We start from the raw sequence: 21,939 nt of genomic DNA on the forward strand, positions 1-21,939 counted from the left end.
AGTTGCAAATGGTAAAATCATGAAAGAATCCCACTGTTTTGTTCAAGTTCATCGTTTTACGAGCCAATATAACGGGCAAAAGAATCGGCGGTGTCAGACGGGAAAAAAATTCAGTGCATCCTCCCCGCACGCGGATCCCGTGGGCACCAGCCTCCTACTGATGACGCGTGTCCAGCAGGATGTCCGCTCAGCTCCGTTCCCAGCGGTGGCTCGCACGTCTTCGGCTCACAGCGGACGAGTCCACGACGACGTAGCGCTCGGCTGGCAAGTTGGTTTCAGTTTTCCACTGCCCGGCTCGTAATACAATAAATAAAATATTCTGCTCCTGGCTTTCACGTGTTGCTTCTCCGACCAAGTCTTCAGGATCAGGATTATTCTCCATGATTTTTTCAGATGGTGCCAAACCTTTTGGAGGTACATATGATATTTTGGCCTTTCTTAAACTTGTATATACGAGGTTATTTTTGCCGAAAATGATCACAGTATTTTGTGAATGTTTCTATGACTGTAGTGAATAGGATATGTATTAATTTCAAATTGATAACCAGCTGAAATAGGAAATATCATATGTAACTAGCAAAATCCATCTCAAATGTGTCATACTTGAAACAAATAAATACTGCAAAGTGGCGTGTTGTCTATCAACACAGTTACATCTTCTCATCAAAATTTAACTTCCTAGCGGATAAGGACATTGCGGCATCTTGATGAACACCATGTAAAAGGTCTGTATATCCGCCTTGCATGAAAGGAGCAGACATGGTAGAAGATTGCCCATACACACAGTCTGTGAAGTTTGGCACTGTAGCATTAGTATCTCCTCCATGGATGAGTGGCGCAGCCATGGCTGAATCATTTGCAAATTGCATTGTACTAGTATAACCGCCAATGCTACCGCCACCATGAAGGTCCTGTGTCATGTATAACAAATTGTTTGTTACAATTTGTTGTTAGTAAAAAAATATAAAACTAGAATAATGAGTCTAAGTCATTTACGATCAATTGGTTTGGATCAACAGTTTCATATGTATTCTCTGCGGCATTAATTGGACCATCTCCTGTGAACAAAAATAATTAATATACAAGTTGGACCTTTCCTGGGAACAAAATCAGCAAGGTAGGGTGAATACCTTTCTTCTTAGTACTTTTCTTTTTCTTCTTTGTTGTATTCTTTTCAACTGCACTTTGGAGTCGCTTATTCTTTGGGCCCTTTATGACATGTGGAACTCTAAATGATATTGTACCTTTTAATGTGTCTGTAGCGCATTCAGTAGAAACTACAACAACGTCATCGAATTTTTCTTGCAACTTGCTCATAGCAATATCTGCTTCTAAGTCCAACTTATCTAGGCCTTTCTCCAAATTCTCAAGAAGTTCTTTTGACACTGAACATTTCAATGTAATGGATGTAGCCTTTCGTGACATACGTGCAGCACGTGCTTTCAAACTTTCTTCCTCGGTTTCTGGTTTCTCGATATAAAATCCTCTTTTTGCATATTTGCTCCATCTTCCCATTATATATTGCGGCGGCAATTTAAAAACATCATTCACACTGAAAACTTTGAAGGCATGCTTGCACAGTATACCTACATAATAAAAACATAAGTTTCCATTGGTTCAAATTAGAAACTATATTATAATTCAAAATGTGTGCACATACCTATGGATTCATACTTTCTGCAAGAACATGTAACGGACATATTCGCACTGTTGAAAACAGTCGTTGCTCCATGATTAGCATGCATATGTGTAACCATATATGTGAGGATTGACTCATCAGCTTGCAACAATTTACAAGAGAATGAAAAATGTTCTTTAAATTCTTCCTCAAACTCCAAATACATCCTCTTTGTATATGATTCAGCCGCAGATTTCAATAGAGGTAAATCTGGACTGTAAGTAACTGGGTTCTTTCGGCGTGAGTTAAAATCTGCTTCTAACTCATTTTCACGAAGGCTAGCTGAAACCTTCTCGCATTCTACAAGAAGTTCAGTAAGTCCAAGTTTTCTACGAAATCTTTTCTTGAACACGTTATTCATACCTTCACTTCTTTGAGTTGAATTCATATCAGCTGTAAAAGAGTCACGGTATATAGTAGCCCACTTTTTCCTCAAAGCATATAGGTTTGCCATCCATTGGTTGTTCTCTAGTTTATACTTACTCAACAATTTCTGCCACATCTGAATGAACAGCGGCTCTGATCTCTCTTCATACACGCATCTCTTAAATTCAGGTAAAAATGTCTCAGAAAATTTTTTAATTAAGGGTCCTAGATGTTTAGCTGCATTAAGACATATGTGCCACAAACAAAGACGATGACTTGTATTTCTGAATACATAGGCAATTGCTCTTGCCATGGCCGCGTCTTGATCAGTGAAAATTGTTTTGGGATGTTTGCCAGACATAGCTGTTAGGAAGGTCTCAAAGAGCCAAACAAATGATTCAATACTCTCATTAAATATCAATGCTGCCCCAAAAATTATTGTTTGCTTGTGATGGTTCGTTCCCAGGAGTGGAGCAAAAGGCATTTCAAACTTATTAGTCTGAAAGGTGGTGTCAAATGATACGGCGTCACCAAAGCATGCATAGTCCATAATAGACTGACCATCTGCCCAGAAGAAATTAGCTATCCGACCATCTTCCTCGTCTATTTGAGCAGCATAAAAAAATCCAGGATCATCTCTCTGCTTATTCTTCAAGTAATCCAACAATGACTGCGCATCATTGCACTCTAAGTACTTCTTCCGCTCGCGACCGATCTCATTGTTGCTATCCATCTTTGCAAATGGAACTTTGTCAGATCCTCCATAAAATTCTTTCATGAACTCATACACCTGGGCTGGCTTCATCCCGGCTTCTCTTATCTGACCAATCAGCTGCCTGTCTGCATCTGTAACACGACGCTGGGACTTCAGCTTGTGCTTTTTATTAGGACTAGCAAGATAATGATTGTGATCAAGTACAACCTTTTGCACTTTCCAAATCCCCTCTCTGCTGACACTAAACTGAACACGGGCATCACAACCCGTCCTTGTAACATCCTTCTGTGACGACGCATTAGCACAGTGTCCTTCGTTACTGCAAACTATATACTTCTGGCATATAGTTTTATCAACTCGGCGCTTCGTATGGCTCTTTCTAATACTGAATCCGACCTTACCAGCATAGTTATTATACATCTCGTAAGCTTTATCCTCTGAATCGAAAGCCATTCCAACTTCAGGAGCAATCAAAGGCTGTCCATTTTTATCTAATACCTGTTGTACGATGAGAGAAAATTTAAAGCTGTTTAATAACTAGGAATAGATAGTATGATTTTTTAATGCTTATAGTAGTCAAACTGACATCTCATACCGTATCTGATTGTTGTGCCATAGATTCTGGTAACTCAGAAACTGATGTAGACGCGGACTCGATGACAGCAGTGATGTTCCCCTACGTATGTAAAAACAGTTGTTTGAGATGTTCCCGCCCACAAATCTAGCTAGCACAAATAGATCTACAATGTTATAAGGGTACATGGCTTCCGCACATACCTGTCTTGCATCAACAGCACCATTGATTAGGGCAGAGTTCGTCGTTTCCATGGTGTCTACGAGAGGATTTGATGGGGAAAAATTCTCCTCACCATCTGAATGATCTCCGAAGGTGGAGTCCCTTTGGCTTGCATGGCTACAAGACATAAGGCAACCGGCGGCAACTCGCACAGCCGGCCGCAGTACGTGTATCGTCGTCGTCGGCGGCGGCGGCGTGACCTGTTTCTACGATCTTTCTCTGTGGATGGAACCAACTCACGAAGCTATCCTATGATTACGGCGCTGACTACATGGTGATGAGCCGGGCGGTGCAAAACTGAAACCAACTTGCGAGCCCAGCGCTACGTCGTCGTGGACTCGTCCGCTGCGAGCCGAAGACGTGCGAGCCACGCGCTGGGAACGGAGCCGAGCGGACATCCTACTGGACACGCGTCATCAGTAGGAGCTGGTGCCCACGGGATCCGCGTGCGGGGAGGACGCACTGAATTTTTTTCCGTCAGACGTCACAGACACTGCCGCGGAAGTCACGGGAGGAGGAAGTGGTACAAATAACAAAAGCAATGCAAGAACCTCGGCAACAGCAGCAGAGAACCCATCGATTTCCGTTTTGTCCATCAACATGGCGACGGCGCTAATGGACGGCGAGCTCGACGCTATCGTGAAGGTCTCGGCGGCTGTGTGGGCGGCGATGTCCTACGCCCGCCTCGCCGCGGCGCGTCTCCGGCCAGGCGCGCCTCGCCTCGCCGCGCTTCTGCCCGTTGTCGCGCTCCTCTACGCGATCCCTTTCGCCTTCTGGACCACCACATTCCGCGGCACCTCGGGCTTCTTCCTCACCTGGCTCGGCTCCTTCAAGCTCCTCCTCCTCGCCACCGGCAGCGGACCCCTCGACCCCTCCCTCCGTCTCCACCAGTTCGTCTGCTCGGCCTCGCTTCCGGTGAAGCTCCGGAAGTCCACCGCCGCCGAAGAAAAGAGCAAAGCTCCCGTCCGGGGCCCCGCCAGGATGCTCCTCTGCGGCGCCGTCATCCCGGCCATCATCTACGCGTACCAATTCAAGGACTCCATGAACCGGTACCAACTCCTCGCTCTGTACACCCTGCACATCTACTTCTCGCTGGATCTCCTACTCGCCACCGTCCACACCGTGATCCACGACCTGCTCGGCATGGAGATGGAGCCGCAGGTGGACCACCCGTACCTGGCGTCGTCGCTGCGCGACTTCTGGGGCCGGCGGTGGAACCTCATGGTGCCCTCCATTCTCCGGCCGTCGGTGTTCCGCCCCGTCCGCGCGCGCCTCGGCAACGCGGCCGGCGTCATGGCGACGTTCCTCGTGTCCGGCCTCATGCACGAACTGATCTTCTACTACATCATGTGGAGCCCGCCCAGCGGCGAGGTGACCGCGTTCTTCCTCCTGCACGGCGCATGCGCTGCCGCGGAGGGCTGGTGGGCGTCGCACCCAGGGTGGTGGCGGCCCCCGCGGGCGGCCGCGGTGCCGCTAACGCTGGCGTTCGTGGCCGGGACGGGGTTCTGGCTGTTCTTCCCGGCCATGGTCAAGGGCGGCCTTGACGAGATGGTGCTGCAGGAATGCCAGGGCATGGTGGCGCTCATGGAGCAGGCCGGCCGGCGGCTCGCCGGCGCCACGGATCTCGTCTCCTCGACCATTTGACCGATTGACCAAATCAAATTGCAAGTTGGCTGTGATGATGGCTGTGTTATGTTCGCCTCACGATTTAGATCCAATGGATGCCATGGTGTGGTTGGTGGATCCGTACTTAAGGATGTGCTGATTGATACTGTTGCTTTGGTGAGCTGGGATTGCTAACTTTCCTCAATTAAATTAAATACTGTCTCTTCAGAGATCTCGGATCCCAGATTGCTGATTAAAGTGATATGCCATTGGCTAGTTTACTTTCTGGAAGATACCCGGTACCATTAGTCTAGCATTCGCAAGGGCCGCGCGGAGGTTTAAGGGCAAGCCTAACGCGGAGAGCAATCGGTAGCTTTATCAAAATGTTGTAAACAGATGCCACAGTCAAACGAGTTGAAGGCTTGAAGCCGTTACCCTCTCCAATTATATTGAGAATTTTGACACTAGAAGATAACTCTAACTCTTATATGACACCGAGTTCTATCTTTTATTCCTTATTTGACATTTTCGTCACTTTGTCACTGTTGACACCGGTTTTTGGTCAGATTTAACTGATGAGGATAAGGTTTTGACAGCCGATGGACTTGCAGAAGAAGAGACTGTTGATGACCCTGCGTTGACCAAATACAGCCACGGGCGACCAGATTCCAAAAGCCGCTAGAAGACATGGCGAATCCGATCCGAAATAGAGTTGACTCCATCAAATAAGGAAAAGTGTGGAGATTTATCTTAGTTTTAGATTCATTTGTACCGGTTCATGTCGTAACCAACTAGGATTTTTGTTTGCTCCGGGGTATAAATATAAACCCATGAGCCTTGTAATGAATAATTATCAATCAATCAATATAACCTTTCCGCGCTACACCGCCAAATTCTATGAGTAGGAGTAGAGTAGAAACTAACAAGTTTCTTCTTGCGCGAAGGGCTGCATCAGCTTCGATCTCAGGTGAGTTTGTAGATACCGTCATCGAGTCATTACATTATCTGTATCAGAACTTTGTAGGCATTGTCCAATATTATGATCCCTTGTCGTGTGGCTACTTATTGAGTTAACTTAGATTGCAAGTAGAACTTTCTAGACTTTGTCCAATATTCTATTTGTCTTCAACGTTGCTCACAACTATCGAGTTGTTTGGTTTTATTAAGTTGTATCGTATCGATCTCTTAGTTTTACCAAGCGCTCTCTTAGTTTTATCAAGCGCTAACATTTATCGAACGGCTTAGATCTGATTAGGTTGTCTTTATCGGCTTCTTGATCTTGTTTAAGCGTTCACAAATTATCTGATCGTATCGGCTGGTTAGATCTCACATGCTTTACTTGATTTATATATGCTAGGTCCAATAGATTTTTGTTCCTACCCTTCGCATTGCTAGCCGTCAGATCCTTATCGTTAAAACACTACTTATGAGAGCCGATGCATCAGCTGGGTCTTATCCATATCACTTGGTAGCGGGATGATGTCATTGAGCGATGGTGGAGTGTGCGAGGCCTTGCTGCTGCGGATTAGTCTGTTAAGTTATTAGGTCGAAGTTAATATCCTCTAAGTTGTGTTACCTTATCTAAGTTCAATACACATCTCATGATATTAATTAGATCTGTTAACTTAATCGGCTCACATGTGGTGGGCAAGAGGTCTTTGCTGCTGTGTTCTAATCTTTTAAATTAACAGATTAAAGTCAATACACGTCTCATGACATTAATTAAGATCTATTAATTTATTTGATAAGCGCATGGTTAGCAGAGGCTCCTTTTATGACTTGTATCTATCTTAGTGTTGGAGGTATGCCCTAGAGGCAATCATAGAGATGATGATATTCCATCTATATCCATGATTTATATTGTGTTCCTTGAATATCCATTAAAGGCTACTCGAATTGATTTGCAATTATGTGAATTGTGTGTGAAACTCTTTACTTGTATGGTTATTCTAAAGTTATCCCTAGTCGGAGTTCATGTGAGGACACACATGAATATTAGACTAGCACATGTATTAGTTGATGACTATGTATCATAAGTCATGGACATGGAGATGTTGAACTAATAATGTGGGCACATGTGGAGACATGTGCTAGGACTGATCCAACACGAGAAGTAGTTCTCTCTTTAAACAACATATACGCTTTGTCCTTAGACCTGAGATTGTCGCATGTATTCAAGATGTGGATCGACCTACTTAGGGGCTATCAAACGCTACGCCGTAACAGGGTAGTTATAAAGGTAGCTTTCGGGTTTGTCAAGAAGCATGCTATGAGACATGGTCAATCAAGATGGGATTTGCCCCTCTCTGATTGAGAGTGATATCTCTGGGCCCCTCGAGTGATCAGATCTGAAAATGCATGGCCATGCTACGTACGGTTAAGAGTTAACCTACAAAGGGATTCCGAATCACAGGATAGAGAAAGAGCGGTCGGCTTGAAGCTAGACCAAATATCGTGAGGCAAAGGGAATAGCATGTATATAATGTTGTGATGGTTTGTCTGATATGATCTTCGTGTGCATATAGGAGTTGGCACGTCTTGCTAGAGGCCGCTACCAACTATTGGGCCGAGTAGGAGTACTCGGGCCATGTCTATACGTATCCGAACCCATAGGGTCACACACTTAAGGGGCTGGAAGCCCAATTCGGATGTGATCCGAGTTGGATTAGGTTTAGAAGTACTAATGGGCCTCGGACCCAGAGGCCCGTTAGGAACCTCTATAAATAGAGGGGTGGGGGTGCCCTAGGGTTCACACCTTTTTGGCGAAACACATCTGCCGCGCCTCCCACGCCCTCGCGTGTTGCAACTCGCGGACCTAGCAGTCCGGCTTGCGACGCTTCCTCCCTGCACGTGTGGATACCTTGGAAGTGTTGCGCCTGCAGCACTTGGACGAGCCGCCGACGAGCCGCGGCACGAGGGGGATCTTGCTGCACGTGGACGAGCTACTGAGGAGCTGCTGGACGTCGATGTGATCGACTATGTAAGACTACGCTAATCGACTTCGCTGCATCGACGCGAATCTACATCTTCCGCATCATTGCGTTGAGTGGTAATCCCGTGATCTTTATATGGCAGTTTTCCTGGTTTACGCGGTAGAAAATTTTATTTTGCGCTAGTATAGCCTACCTCATATCCCAACACTTAGCCCGTCGGCTCATATAGCCGATGGCACATGCCATTAATGCTCCTGTTTATTTACACCGCATGATTACATTGAACATATTTTAATGGTGTTTATTCAAAGTAACGCTTGTTTATGAGAAGGCTTAGCCGCCTATCAGTTTAGGAATTTAACATTTTCCTTGTCAATTACATGTCAAATTGACTGGCACGCCTTGCACCTTCGTGAGCCCATTTGGAACCTACACTGGAGTTAAGCAGATCTCCCAGGTCCTCCATTTTGTTCAATGTAGAAGTCTAAAGTCAGAATTCTACGTCAACACGCTCTTGGCATGCTCGGTGGGACAAATTGTCAAACATTAAGCCGATCTACGGTCGGCTCATCAGAGGAAGCCCTAATGGATGCTGCAACTGATGACATTGAAGGAAAGTTGGGACAAGGTTTTACATCAGCTGACCTTTTGGAAGAAATTGATATAGGACCAGGTGATAGGCCAAGGCCAACGTTTATAAGTTCCAAGTTACATCCTGAATTCAAGAAAAAGTTGATGGCATTAGTGAAGGAATATCGAGATTTTTTTGCTTGGGAATATTATGGAATGCTAGGTTTAAGCTGGTATATCATAGAACATCAGTTACCTGTTAAGCCTGTCTATCGGCTAGTCAAACGACTGGCTATAAGGTTCAAAGCAAAGCTATTGGAAGATATTAAGGCTAAAATTAACCGGCTATATGAAGCTAAGTTCATCAGACCCTGCCGGTATGCGGAGTGGGTTTCAAAGATTGTTCCAGTCATCAAGAAGAATGGAAAATTGAGAGTGTTGACACTATTTTTTGACATACATCAAAGATTGCGCCAAAAGGAAGCAGGAGATGCTAATGCATAGTGGAGAGATAATGGCTAGTGGAATCGGTCGATGAGGTTGCAGAGGGCTCAGCCAATGAAGTTATAAGAGATCGGCCGATGATGGTGAAAGCTGTACCGATAGAGGGAGACAGGAGCCTTGCCGATGGGATCACAAGGGTGCAGTCGATGGAGGATAATGGAGGCGTAGCCGATGGAGTCAGTCGATGCGAGCAGGAGGGTTCTAGCCGATTGGAAATGTTGGAGGTTCGGCCGACAGGAAGAAGGTTTTGGCCGATAGAGGTCAAGTTTGTTTCCGACTCCTACGCAAGTTATTTTTATTTTATTTTTTATTTAGAAAGTTTGTTTCTTTAGAGATAGATTTTATGATTTGTCATAACTGACTAGGATTAGAAATCTTGATGTATAGGGTACAAATAGGAGCCTTGTAAGGTTTGGAGATATACACATCATAATCAAGACAAATCTACTATTTTTGCAATTTACTTTCAAGTTGGCGACATTCGCCATCATTTTCTTTTCTTCACGAGTTCTTCCAAGCTAGTTGGGCTGCATCGCTTCGATCGCTAGACTATAAATTCTACGTTTACCGAATACTTTCTAGGCTTTAACTTAGGGCACATCGCTGTCATTTCGTCTAGATTTATTCACAAGTTATCGATATTTCCTAGATCTGCAAGTTTTATTCATTAAATCTTGTTGTAGTTTTTATCATAATTATCCAGCTTAGAACACGTTCCGATTGGCTTTTGTTTTATTTTCTCGTACCAATCTACTGTCACATAGCTGGTTATACCTATTTTAAGTGTTGTTCACGTAGTACTGTTTAGGTTGTATTTTACACTTTACATATACTACGTCCACATCGGGCTGATCTAGCCGATTGTCTTTTGCCTGTGTCGGCAGTCTTGCCAATACATCCTGTGGAGCGATTTGGAACGCTAGCCGATTTGCTCTTATATTTGACACTTTACATGTCCTTATCAATCAAAAGGTCAGATTGACTGGCACGCCGTGGATCGATAAGGCTACAACCTGAAAAGGAGCGAAGCAGATTCTACCGGGTTTCGTGTGTTAGTGCGCGGGAGTCGTCTCTCGATTTTTGTGTCAACACACTTTTGGCACGCCCGGTGGGACCCTACAAAGCCTCAACATATTTGCGCCTAAGACTGCCGAAGTTTCGGATGAAAACATCATCAAGATCGTGGAGAGTGAGCTCCAGGAAGATCAGAGGAGCGAGGTGGCAAGAGCTGTAGAAGAGTTCAGATTGCTATGCCTGAAATCCTTCAGCCGTACCAGGAAAGGGGAACCTATCAAGAAGCACGCCCTTTCAACTCCTCATCAAATCACCATTGCTGAAGATACAGGGAAGATGCAGGAGATGATTGACCAGGCTCTCAATCACGTGTTGATCACCCAAGCGGCAGTGATGACCAACACCGTGCACAACGCCGTTCTCAGCACTCTCTATGGTGGAAGCTCTCAGGGGTTTCACGGTCCAGCGTACGGGCCACCTAGGAGCATTCCAGTCGGAAGCGGGATGAATCCATCTATGGTAGGACAGTCAGCTTCTCAGTCGATCCAGATGTCAAGTGGAGGTTGTGGTGCTGTGTTACTCCAGAACACCAACGCTACGGCACCCTTGTTCAATCTGACGGCGAACCAACCTGCTTCAGCATACACCGTGCCGTCGCCGTTCCCAGCATCAGCATCATGGGGGGCAATAGGGATGCCATTTGGACCCGTCTGGAATCCGACCACTGGATATGGGATGCCTCCAGGGTCATTTGTTCCGACCACGAGATCTCCAGTACAACCTTGGTCACCATGGGCTTCGCAGCCAATGGTCCAGCGTTATTAGCAGAATCCACCAGAAGTCAGCAGGGAGGATGGTGTTCCGGAGCCTCACAGGGATGGGTCACCAATAGTTGTGTACGACGAGACAACCGGCGTGTTGCAGCACGTTGATCCTTCCTGGCAGATGACCCAGCCGTAGCCCCTGCAACATACATCGGCTATCCAATAGCCGATCGTGGTGCCACAAATTCAACAGCAGGTGCCGGCAGCCCAGCCAATGCTCCAACCTACGGTCTAGCAGCAGCAACAGGTTGATTGGGCTGCAAAGATAGCCGAGGTGATGCAAGATCAGTTCGGGCTAAAACCTAAAATGTAGACCTACATGTACAGAACGCCATACCCGCCGGCCTATGATATGTTGCCGTTCGCTCACCGATACAAGGTACCCAATTTCACCAAGTTCTCCGAACAAGATGAGATATCTACGGTGGAGCACGTCAATAGGTTCATCATTCAGTGTGGAGAGGCAGTTGCGCAAGATGCTTTGAGGGTTTGGCTATTCTCGTTATCCCTATTTGGGTCGACCTTCCAGTGGTTCACGATGCTTCCACCTAACTCCATTATCACCTGGGCCAATTTGGAGAAATAGTTCCACAAGTACTTCTTTGCTGGGGTTCACAAGATGAAGCTGACAGATCTAACCAGTCTCAGGCAGAGGAGTGATGAATTGGTGGCTAGTTTCATCCAACGGTTCAGAGAAGTCAGGAACAAGTGCTACAGTTTGATTTTGAGCGACAACCAACTAGCCGACGCGGCCTTTCAAGGGCTCCTACCACACATCAAAGAAAAATATACTTCACAGGAGTTTGAGAATTTGAGCCAGATTGTTCACCGGCTGTTGAACCAAGACGTGCACCCGTTTGATCAGAGAAAGAACTTCCAGAAGAAAGTGGCGTACGTAGAGTGTACGGACTTAGAAGGAGAAGCAAAGGTTGGTTTGGTAGAATGGGTTAAGACCAAAAAGCTGATCTCATGCCCATACGGCAAGAAGGAGCCTGAGAAATTCGGGTTCGACATCTCCAAGTTTGATAAGATCTTCGATTTGCAGCTGCAAGAAGGATAGATCAAGCTCTCACCATACCATACAATCCCGTCGGCCGAAGAACTGAAGAAGATCAAGTACTGCAAGTGGCACAATGCCACATCTCATGACACCAATGAGTGCAAAGTCTTCCGCCAGCAGATTCAATCGGCTATTGAGCAAGGGAGGCTCAAGTTTGATGCTCCTTCAAAATTGGCAAAGCCGATGAAGATCGATGAACATCCGTTCCCAACCAATATGGTGGAAGTTGGGGGCAAAAGCACACCTTCCACAAAGGTGCTGACATCAGAATCGGCCAGGAGAAGTGGAGTTGTGGACCCTAGAGTACAGGTGTCGGCCAACGACGTCAAAGGAAAGAGTCAGTTGCAAGAAAGGGACAAGTCGACGGGAGGCCGATTACTAGGCTTCTGGTGGACGGCGGCGCAGCCGTGAACATCATGCCGTATGCCATGTTCCACAAGCTCGGCAAAGGTGAGGAAGAATTGATCAAGACAGACATGATGATGAAGGACTTCGAAGGAAACGTCTCCCCAGCCCGGGGGGCACTCTGCGTTGACCTCACCATCGGCCATAAGACCCTACCTAATACTTTCTTTGTCTTTAATGGTAAAGGGTCCTACAACATGCTTTTGGGTCAAGATTGGATTCACACCAACTGCTGCATCCCATCTACGATGCATCAATGTCTCGTCCAATGGATCGACGACTCAGTTGAGGTGGTCACCGCCGATTCTTCTTTCAGCGTCGCTGTAGCCAATGCACAACAGTGGAATTATGAACAAGTCAGCTGCATATCTGGCAAAGTCTGGGACACAAACTTCCTGAAGATGTCTGATTTCGGACTATAGGTGATCCAAGCAGTCGGCTCTGAAGAATCGTCCTGATGGATGAGTTCACCTAAGAAGACGGGAAGCTGGCGCACGAGTTTACGTCAGCCGACGAGTTAGAGATGGTAGATCTTGGATATGGGAGAAAGCCAAGGTCAACGTATATTAGTGCTAAGTTAGATCCTGAGTATAAGCATGAACTAATTAAGTTGTTAAAAAAATTCAAAGATTGTTTTGCTTGGGAGTATCATGAAATGCCTAGTTTAGATCGATCTATTGTTGAACATCGGTTGCCAATAAGCTAGGATATCGATCGTATCAGCAACCTGCGCAATGTTGTAATCCAAAGATATTACCTGATATTAAGGCTGAGATTACAAGATTATTTGAAGCGGGGTTTATTCGGCAATGTCGGTATGCTGAGTGGATTTCTAATGTCGTTCCTGTGTACAAGAAGAATGGAAAACTCCATGTTTGTATTAATTTCAGGAATCTCAATGAAGCCACGCTGATGGATGGTTATCCAATGCCGACAGCTGATGTATTGATAGATGCTACTTCATGACACAAGGTCATTAGTTTCATGGATGGCAACGCTAGATATAACCAAGTATTGATGGCCGAAGAAGATATTTCCAAGATGGCCTTCAGGTGTCCTAGACATATTGACTTATTCGAATGGGTAGTCATGACCTTTGGATTGAAAAATGCTGGGGCTACATATCAACGAGCTATGAATTACATCTTCCATAAACTTATCAACATCTTAGTGGAGATTTATATCGATAATGTTGTAGTCAAATCGAAAGGGTACAGGGAGCACTTAGCCGATTTGCGTGAAGTCCTGGAATGCACAAGGAAACATGGGTTGAAAATGAACCCGAATAAATGTGCTTTTGGCGTGTCGGCTGGGCAGTTCTTGGGGTTCATGGTTCATCAGTGAGGCATCGGAATTAATCAGACGATCATTGGTGCTATTAACAAGGTCGTGGCTCTGCAAAATAAAACTAAGTTGTAGTTGTTGATCGGTAAGATCAATTTCATCCGAGGATTCATATCAAACTTGTCTGGAAGGATTCAATCTTTTAGCCCGTTGCTAAAACTGAAAGCCGATCAGGAGTTTGTTTGGGGGACGGAGCAGCACAAGGCATTGGATGATATCAAACAATACCTGGTGTCACCTCCTATATTGGTTCCTCCACAAGCTAACAAGCTGTTCAGGTTGTACCTATAAGCTAATGAGTGTGCTATCGGGTCGGCTCTTGTCCAAGAATTTGAAGGAAAAGAATGGGTTATTTATTATGTGAGCAGAAGACTCTTGGACGCAGAGACCAGGTATTTTCCAGTTGAGAGATTGTGTCTGTGCCTATATTTCTCCTGCACTAAGCTTAGACACTATTTATTATCTGCCGAGTGTGTGGTGGTGTAACATCCGCAGAAATCACCAACTAAAATCATCCGTTAAAAATCGCTTTCAAAATCTTTTTACCGCTGAGCTCCCGGATATCGAAAACTTTCCCGGCGATTTCGCCGTCCCGGCACCTAAGCCGACAGCCATCATCTTTACCCGTGCCCGTAAATCTCGCCGTGTGCCGTCGTCAGACCGCCGTGCGCGTGCTCCGACCGCGTGCCGCAATGGCCACCGGTTCCCCCTTTTTCTTTCTCTGTTTCCTCCCTCTTTCTTTCTTTTTCCTCTTCCTTCTCCTTTCTTTTTCTTCTTCTTCCTCCTCCTTCTCTCTCCTCCTCTCTTCTTCTTCCTGGTGCCACTCCTCCCGGTTCCTGGCGCCATTTCCTTTGGACGCCCCCCACTGGCGCATTTACTTCTCCCGGCGCCCACGTCTTCCTGGCTCCACGCCGCCCGGCCGCCTCGGGCCGCGCCCCGCCGCTCGGCCGACCCCGCCGACCTCGCTTCCGGCCCCGCTCCGCGCCGGCCGACCCCGCTGACCCCACCTCCGGCCCCGCTCCGCACCGCCCGACCCTGCCGGCCCCTACCTCTCCTCCGGTGCCGCCCGCCGCACGCCACCGTTGCCGTGCCGCCCTCCCCGCGACACCCACCTCCGGCGCCCGAGCCCCTACCGCCTGCCCGGCCTGCCCGGCCCCCACCCCCACGCCACACACCGCCAGCTGCCCGGTCCCCCACCGCTGGCCGGCCCTCGCCGGCCTATAAAAAGGGCCGCTCGCCTGGCCTCCCTTGCCACTGCACCTCCGCCTAGCTCGCCACCCCAACCTACACCACTCGCCAAGCGCCGCCGCCACAAGTACCTCCGCCGCTGCCTCCACCGAACCACCACCGGCCGCCCCTTCCCTATCCGAAGCTCCAAGGTATCGGGCAAAATGAAGCCCCCACGGCCTCCTCTAGCCTCTCCCGCTGCCTCCCCTTGCCGCTGGCGAGCCTGGGCCGCCGCCCCAGGCCGGCCGCCCCTCCCTTCCATCTCCTCTGTTCCGGTACAGAGAGAAGGGAAGAAGAAACCCCTCCTTTTCGATCTAACCCCAAGGAATCTATTATTCGCGAAACAGTCCTTCCACCACTCTCATAAACCTATTCGCGGATAAGCCCCTCCACCTCCAAAATTATTTACAAATAGGTCCCTGGTTTATTATAAATCAGTCCTAAACCTCCGTTTAAGCCCCTAATTCATGTTTAACCATCATTTCATGCGCCAAACTTCCTCCAATTAATCCCAAATTTCACCACTTCATCCTCCAGAATACTTTCGCCGATCCATATCCAAATTTCCCAAAAATAATCTTTCTACCTATTTTCCGTTCGCATTTTCTGTTCGGAGCTCACGGTTGAAAACCGATCTTTCTTTTATTTATTTGTGTGTCCGTTTGTGTGTGCCGTAGATCGCGGATTGCCCGAGGAGGACCCCGAAGAGGTGTTTGACCACGAGCCCAAGCCCGAGGACCAGCAGCACGAGCCGGAACTCCCGGAAGGCTTTGAAGACGGCAAGTCCAATCTCACCCTTTGATGCATATTTAATACCTAGTTTTTCAAACACAACCCATTGGCCTGTTTTACAAAATTCATATTATTTCATCGCAAGACATGGTTGGATAGCCACCCCTTGATTGTTATGAACATTCCTCGTTATCCTATGGTTGTCTCTAAATATGATTCGCTCTATTTGGTCGATAGCCACCGCTAGAATGCTTAGGAAATTACTACTCAAGTACAATCACCACTACAACTATGTTTTCGAAAAATAAGCGTGTGTGTGTTCAATTGGGAAAATGTTTTTCCGGGTTCAAAGGAAAGGAATGTGTAGACAGGATGGATGGGTATTCCTTGTGTGGGATGCCAGGATGTTGTGCTCGTACCTTAGTGGTTGAGCAGTGTCGGGAGATATCCATCTTGTCATGGTTAAGGACCGAGTTGATGTGTCATCTTGCCTAATTCCACCATCGTGCAACCACTCGACCGTTGTATGGGCAACGGCTTAGCATAAATCCCACTAGCTGAACTGTTGGTCTTAAGGGGTGCTGGTGAGCAGCGGGAGCCCATGGAAAAGGAGTAAGATCTTGGTGACTTAGGTCCCGGTTACGGTCTCGTGGATGAGCCGTGAACCCCTTGGGTGCTTCCGTGAGGGCTAGCCAGTCTTAGCTAAGGTGGGTAATGGCTTTGTTAGGATCCGCACCGGCACTATGGTGATCATGATGCGGTACCCTACTTGTGGGAAAAGTGTACAACCTCTGCAGAGTTAAAACCTATCCGGGTAGCCGTGTCCACGGCATTGGACGAGTTACGGCTTGGTCACATAACTAGCACTTGGGCATGGATGGTGTGTGTGTGTGTGTGAGTTGAATTTTGGAAGAGTCCGGCAGTTGTGCCGTGCGCTATGGCGGACGGGGAGTCCGATAGCGATAAAACTTGGATCCTTTGTGTAGGATCAACCCCACTCAATGTTTCGGTTACCAAAGGAAAAGCTTTATGAAAACTTGTTTGAAAATGAGCCTATGCATGTGTTGAAAAATCTAGCTTTATTGCAAATAAACCCTAGCCTATCCTTGATATACCCTGTGCATATACTTGATTGTATCCCCCTCCATGGATGGGGTTGGACTTGTTGAGTACGTTCGTACTCACCCTTGCTTCGTTACTACAAAGGAAGACCCGGACTTCATCGCCGAAGACCTTGAGTAGAGGTTGTGTCCGCACCCAACGCTGCTGTGGTGTTGGCCTTTCCAAGATGCTGCTGCTGCCGTGTAGTCCCGAGTGCTGTCTTTTGGCAGTCGCTTGGTTAGCCGCTGTTGTTTATTTACTTCTTATCGCTGCGTGGCTTTCACGCCCACTCCCTCGGGAGTTGTACGGTAACTGAATTATCTGTCGAATAAATGTGTTATCAGCCTCCTGGGACTGATATTTGTATCACATTTAGTCTCTACTTATGTGGGGACGCTTCAGGTGGTATCAGAGCCTTCGTTAGCTGTAGGACGTGACCTTAGGACCGGATTAGCCCTTTTTGACCAAAATAAAAGAATTACAAAATTTCTGCCTACCTCTGCTCTATTGCGAAACTAATTTATGCCCCGGATCTTTTCCAGATGGCTGAGGAAGGATGGGTCAACAGCCACTGCCTAAAGGAGCCTGGCTTTCCCAGATTGTTGTTCGCCTGCATGGACCGCCTTGGAATTTATGAGCGTCCGGAGTACACCAGCAGGGAGTACGAGGACTGCGGGACCCCTCGGTGTGAGATGATTATCTACATCGGGCGGAGTAGCCGCTACCCCGACATCCAGCCTTGGAATGTGACTGCCACTAGCTTCCGGCACAAGGATACTTATCAAGTGGCAGCCCGGAAAGCCCTCCGTTTCCTGTGCCAGATCTATGAGAGGCACATCGGCCGCACTCCGATGAGGTTCTACCCGCCTGTCAAGAAGAACCGCCCGGTTTGGCTGGCCAGGGTAAGGACTTTGGAAGGACGTGGACAGCGCGAGGATGACCCCACCGTGCTGCACATGGCTGCCTACCTTCTCACCTTGGACGAGCTCTACGACGAGCAGGCTGCTATGTTGAAGCAGCAGACTCGTAGGGCCGAGGACGCAGAGGTTATGGTGAGGAGGCTTCAGGTGAAGTTAGCCGCCGCCGAAGCTCGAGCCGCAGCCGCCCAAAGCAACGAGGCCATTGCCGTTGAGGCTCTCAAGGAGGCTGAGGATCGGCACTCCAAGGAACTGAAGGATGCCCACCTCACCATTCGTGCCAGAAGGAGGATGGTGGCCATCGAGGACGAAGAGACCCCGATCCTTGAAGGAATTCCCATTGCCCCAGGGTCGAGTAAGCGGAAGAGCCCAGATGCCACCCCAGCGCCACCGCCCTCGGAAAGGAACTCCGAGGTGTCAGATGGAGAGGCGCCTGAGACCCCTCCAACGGGCGGGACTCTGAAGGATGAGGTGTTGGCCCTCCTCATTCCGTTAGAAGACCACTCAGCCCAGGGAGAAGACTCGCCCCGCGAGTATTATGCCCAGCCCAGAGTTGCCCAAGGAATGAAGTTGACATGGCCCGCGGTTTAGAGTTGTACCCCCTCCAGTTGTGTTGCTGTAACCGGTCGTGTAGTACGTGTTTTGGCCTTACCCCAGAAGTGTTGTACCCCCCCCCAAAATAAATAAAATCGCTTGTGTTTGTTGCTTGTTAGTCTGTGTGTTTGTCGACAGGAGGTGGATTCTGTCTCTTCGAAAATACGAAATAACCACTTTAAAGATCACTAAAATCCAAATCCCACTCTCATAAAGTCCCACTCAATCCGCAGATGCCGCCCAAGAGTGCCACCAGGACTTCCCCAAGTCAGACCCATGCCACCCCTAGTGCGGAGAGGCAGCCAGAAAGGCAAGGACCGCCTCCGGTAGTGCTTCCTGAGGAGCAGGAAGTGAGCCAGCCAGAAGGAAGGGGAGAAAGCCAAGTGGGAGCACAGCAGCCACCACCCCCGCCGGTATTGATTTGGTTCAAGTGCTGAACAACCAGACCCTTCTGCTGGAAGCTCTGGCCAACGCCGTTACCCGCCAGAGGCCCTGCGTGCAGAACATGAATGAGAAGTTGACGGACTTCCTCCGGACCAAGCCACCCACTTTTGGTGGGTCCGTCAACCCTCTGGACGCAGATGACTGGCTGCGCATCATCCAGAGGAAGCTTAAACCATTTGGCTGTGAGGGCAGGGACAAGGTTCTCTTGGCTGCCCACCAGCTCACTGGAACTGCCCTAGCCTAGTGGGAGAACTACTGCTCTGCCACCCAGGATGCTGCCACTATCACCTGGGATGAGTTCATGACGGAATTCCGTCGCTACCATATCCGCGCAGCCACCATGAAGCGCAAGGCGGACGTGTTCCGTGAGCTCCGCCAAGGCAACAGATCCGTGGAAGAGTACACCTTCCAGTTCATGGAGCTGGCCCGTTATGCTCCAGAGGAGGTGGACAAGGATGAGAAGAAGCAGGACATGTTCAAGAAAGGCTTGAACGTGGAACTGAGGACCCTTCTCACTCCCCAGATCTACCCTAACTTCAACACCTTGATGAACATGGCCATCTTGACTGAGAGGGCCAAGGCAGAAGAGCGGAGGGACAACAAGCGTCGGTTCCTGGAGAGCAAGGCACACCAGCAGGACCGATTCCAGAAGCCAAGGAGCTTCGGTCACCCCTTGCCCAGATCCCAAGCTCCCATGCATTATCGGACCAAGTCCCAAGCACCCGGTTCGCACCAGACCGCTGCCCCATTCAGGAGCTAGAACCCTACCAAGACCCCACAGAGCAGCGCCAGCCAAGTCACTGGCAACAGTAGGGCATGCTTCAACTGCAGGGAGCCAGGTCATTTGATCGCCAACTGCCCCTATGCCAACAAGCCAGCAGCATCAGCCTTCTCCAACTCAGTAGCTGGGCCCAGGGCCGCATTGTCAGGAGCCAACCGTGTGCCAGTCCGCAGCAACAACAACCCCAGCAACAACAACAGTCAGCAGGTGAGGCCGCCCCAGCAATCATTCGGATGAGCCCGCGTCAACCCCATGGGGGCTCGCGAAGCTCAGGGCGTGGTACTTGGTGAGTTTCTAGTCAGCTCAGTCTTGGCAACAGTACTTTTTGATTCTGGAGCATCACATTCCTTCATATCCTCAAGTTTTGTGGAAGAACACCATATACCTACAGTACTACTAAAGTTACCCCTATTAACCCGGACTCCTGGAGCCGACATTCAGTGTCGACTAGGTTGTTCCCGGGTAAGGATCAATTTAAGTGGGGTAGAATTTCTAGCGGATCTAGTAGTACTTAAGTCTAAGGGGATAGATGTGATTCTTGGAATGGACTGGTTGAGCCTGCATGATGGTCATATAGGGTGTGCTGATAAGGTAGTGCACCTGACCAATCGGGATGGTGTGCAAGTGACCTGTCACACTCGAGGAAGTGGCCCAGACCCCATGGTGTTTAGCATGGAGACCCAGACCATAGAAGAAGTCCTGGTAGTGAGTGAATACCCGGATGTCTTTCCCGAGGAACTACCTGGAATGCCCCCTGATAGGGATATAGAGTTCGTAATTGACCTTGTCCCTGGAACCTCTCCTATAGCCAAGAGACCCTATAGGATGGCAGCCTCAGAGTTAGCCGAACTGAAGAAACAGTTGGGAGAATTGCAGCAGAGTGGCTTCATCAGGCCTAGCTCATCCCCATGGGGAGCCCCCGTACTCTTTGTCAAGAAGAAAGACGGAAGTATGAGGATGTGCGTAGACTATCGCGCACTAAACGAAGTTACCATTAAGAACAAGTACCCCCTCCCCAGGATAGATGACCTATTCAACCAACTGAAAGGAGCCAAATATTTCTCCAAGATAGATCTGAGGTCAGGGTACCATCAGCTCAAGATCAAGGAGAGCGACATCCCGAAGACGGCCTTTGTCACCCGTTATGGTCAATTTGAGTTTACAGTGATGTCCTTTGGATTGACCAATGCACCTGCTTATTTCATGAACCTCATGAACAAGGTGTTTATGGACGAGTTAGATAAGTTTGTCGTAGTCTTTATTGATGACATACTTATTTACTCCAAGAGTGTTCAGGAGCATGAACAACACCTACGGGTGGTGTTGGAAAAAATTAAGAGCCCACCAACTCTATGCTAAATTCAGCAAGTGCGAATTTTGGCTTGAGAAAGTGGCATTCCTTGGTCATATCTTGACCGCAGAAGGAGTCGCAGTTGATCCTGAGAAAGTTGAAGCCGTCTCCAACTGGCAGCAACCCACCAATGTTAGTGAGATCAGGAGTTTTCTGGGTTTAGCTGGGTATTACCGCAGATTTATTGAAGGATTTTCCAAGACAGCCCAGCCCATGACAGAGTTGCTCAAGAAGGACAAGAAGTTCACCTGGACCGAGTCATGTGAGTGGAGCTTCCAAGAGCTGAAGAAGAGATTGACGACAGCCCCAGTATTAACCTTACCGGATATCCAGCGAGACTTCGTCATCTACTGTGATGCATCCCGACAAGGATTAGGATGTGTCCTCATGCAGGATGGGAAGGTTGTGGCATATGCTTCCCGACAACTTAAGCCCCATGAGCAGAACTACCCAACCCATGACTTAGAGTTTGCAGCCGTAGTGCATGCCCTCAAGATCTGGAGACATTATCTGATTGGGAATAAGTATGAAATCTACACCGACCATAAGAGCCTAAAATACATTTTCACCCAGCCCGATCTGAATTTAAGGCAAAGGCGGTGGTTAGAACTGGTAAAGGACTACAACCTAGAAATCCATTACCACCCTGGCAAAGCTAATGTTGTGGCTGACGCCTTAAGCTGGAAATCCTATGGACCGCCCGGACCAGAGAATGCCCGCTTACAGGAAGAAGTTGTCCGGTTAAATGTGCACATAGTTCCCCAGAATACTAGCCGCCAGCTAAGTATTCAGCCCACCTTGGAGGATAAAATCCGAGAAGCCCAGGGTTCAGACCAAGACTTAGTAAAGATCCGCAAGCAGACTGGAGAGAATAAAGCCCTGGATTTCAGGGTGGACAACAAAGGGATCCTGTGGTACAAGGATAGAATTTGTGTCCCCAAGGACGGAGAGTTCAGGCAGACCATCATGGATGGAGCC

General features: G+C 48.2%; 2 protein-coding genes across 2 annotated transcripts; one reads left to right on the top strand and one right to left on the bottom strand.

Moving 5' to 3' along the window:
- Positions 1–1,258: 1,258 nt before the first annotated feature.
- LOC117854661 (protein FAR1-RELATED SEQUENCE 5-like) lies at positions 1,259–3,587 on the bottom strand. The gene is made up of 3 exons (XM_072291363.1): positions 3,537–3,587; positions 3,355–3,435; positions 1,259–3,296 (listed from the first exon to the last, which is right to left on the bottom strand). Exons 1-3 carry the CDS (start codon positions 3,585–3,587, stop codon positions 1,635–1,637), a joined length of 1,794 nt encoding a protein of 597 aa, XP_072147464.1. The 3' UTR covers positions 1,259–1,634.
- A 213-nt stretch (positions 3,588–3,800) lies between these two features.
- Positions 3,801–6,043, top strand: LOC117844801 (probable long-chain-alcohol O-fatty-acyltransferase 4). The gene is made up of 2 exons (XM_034725593.2): positions 3,801–5,337; positions 5,757–6,043. Exon 1 carries the CDS (start codon positions 4,156–4,158, stop codon positions 5,197–5,199), a length of 1,044 nt encoding a protein of 347 aa, XP_034581484.1. The 5' UTR covers positions 3,801–4,155; the 3' UTR covers positions 5,200–5,337; positions 5,757–6,043.
- The last annotated feature ends 15,896 nt before the right edge of the window (positions 6,044–21,939 follow it).

Source organism: Setaria viridis, chromosome 1 (genome assembly GCF_005286985.2).
Source record: "Setaria viridis chromosome 1, Setaria_viridis_v4.0, whole genome shotgun sequence".
In the NCBI taxonomy this organism is placed as follows: Eukaryota; Viridiplantae; Streptophyta; class Magnoliopsida; order Poales; family Poaceae; genus Setaria; species Setaria viridis.

Coding starts and splice junctions, on each gene's coding strand:
- LOC117854661 (XM_072291363.1), bottom strand. CDS start 3,587: ATGGAAACGACGAACTCTGCCCTAATCAATGGTGCTGTTGATGCAAGA. Junction 3,436..3,536: donor GTGCTGTTGATGCAAGACAG/GTATGTGCGGAA, acceptor TTACATACGTAG/GGGAACATCACTGCTGTCAT. Junction 3,297..3,354: donor TGGCACAACAATCAGATACG/GTATGAGATGTC, acceptor ATCTATTCCTAG/TTATTAAACAGCTTTAAATT.
- LOC117844801 (XM_034725593.2), top strand. CDS start 4,156: ATGGCGACGGCGCTAATGGACGGCGAGCTCGACGCTATCGTGAAGGTC.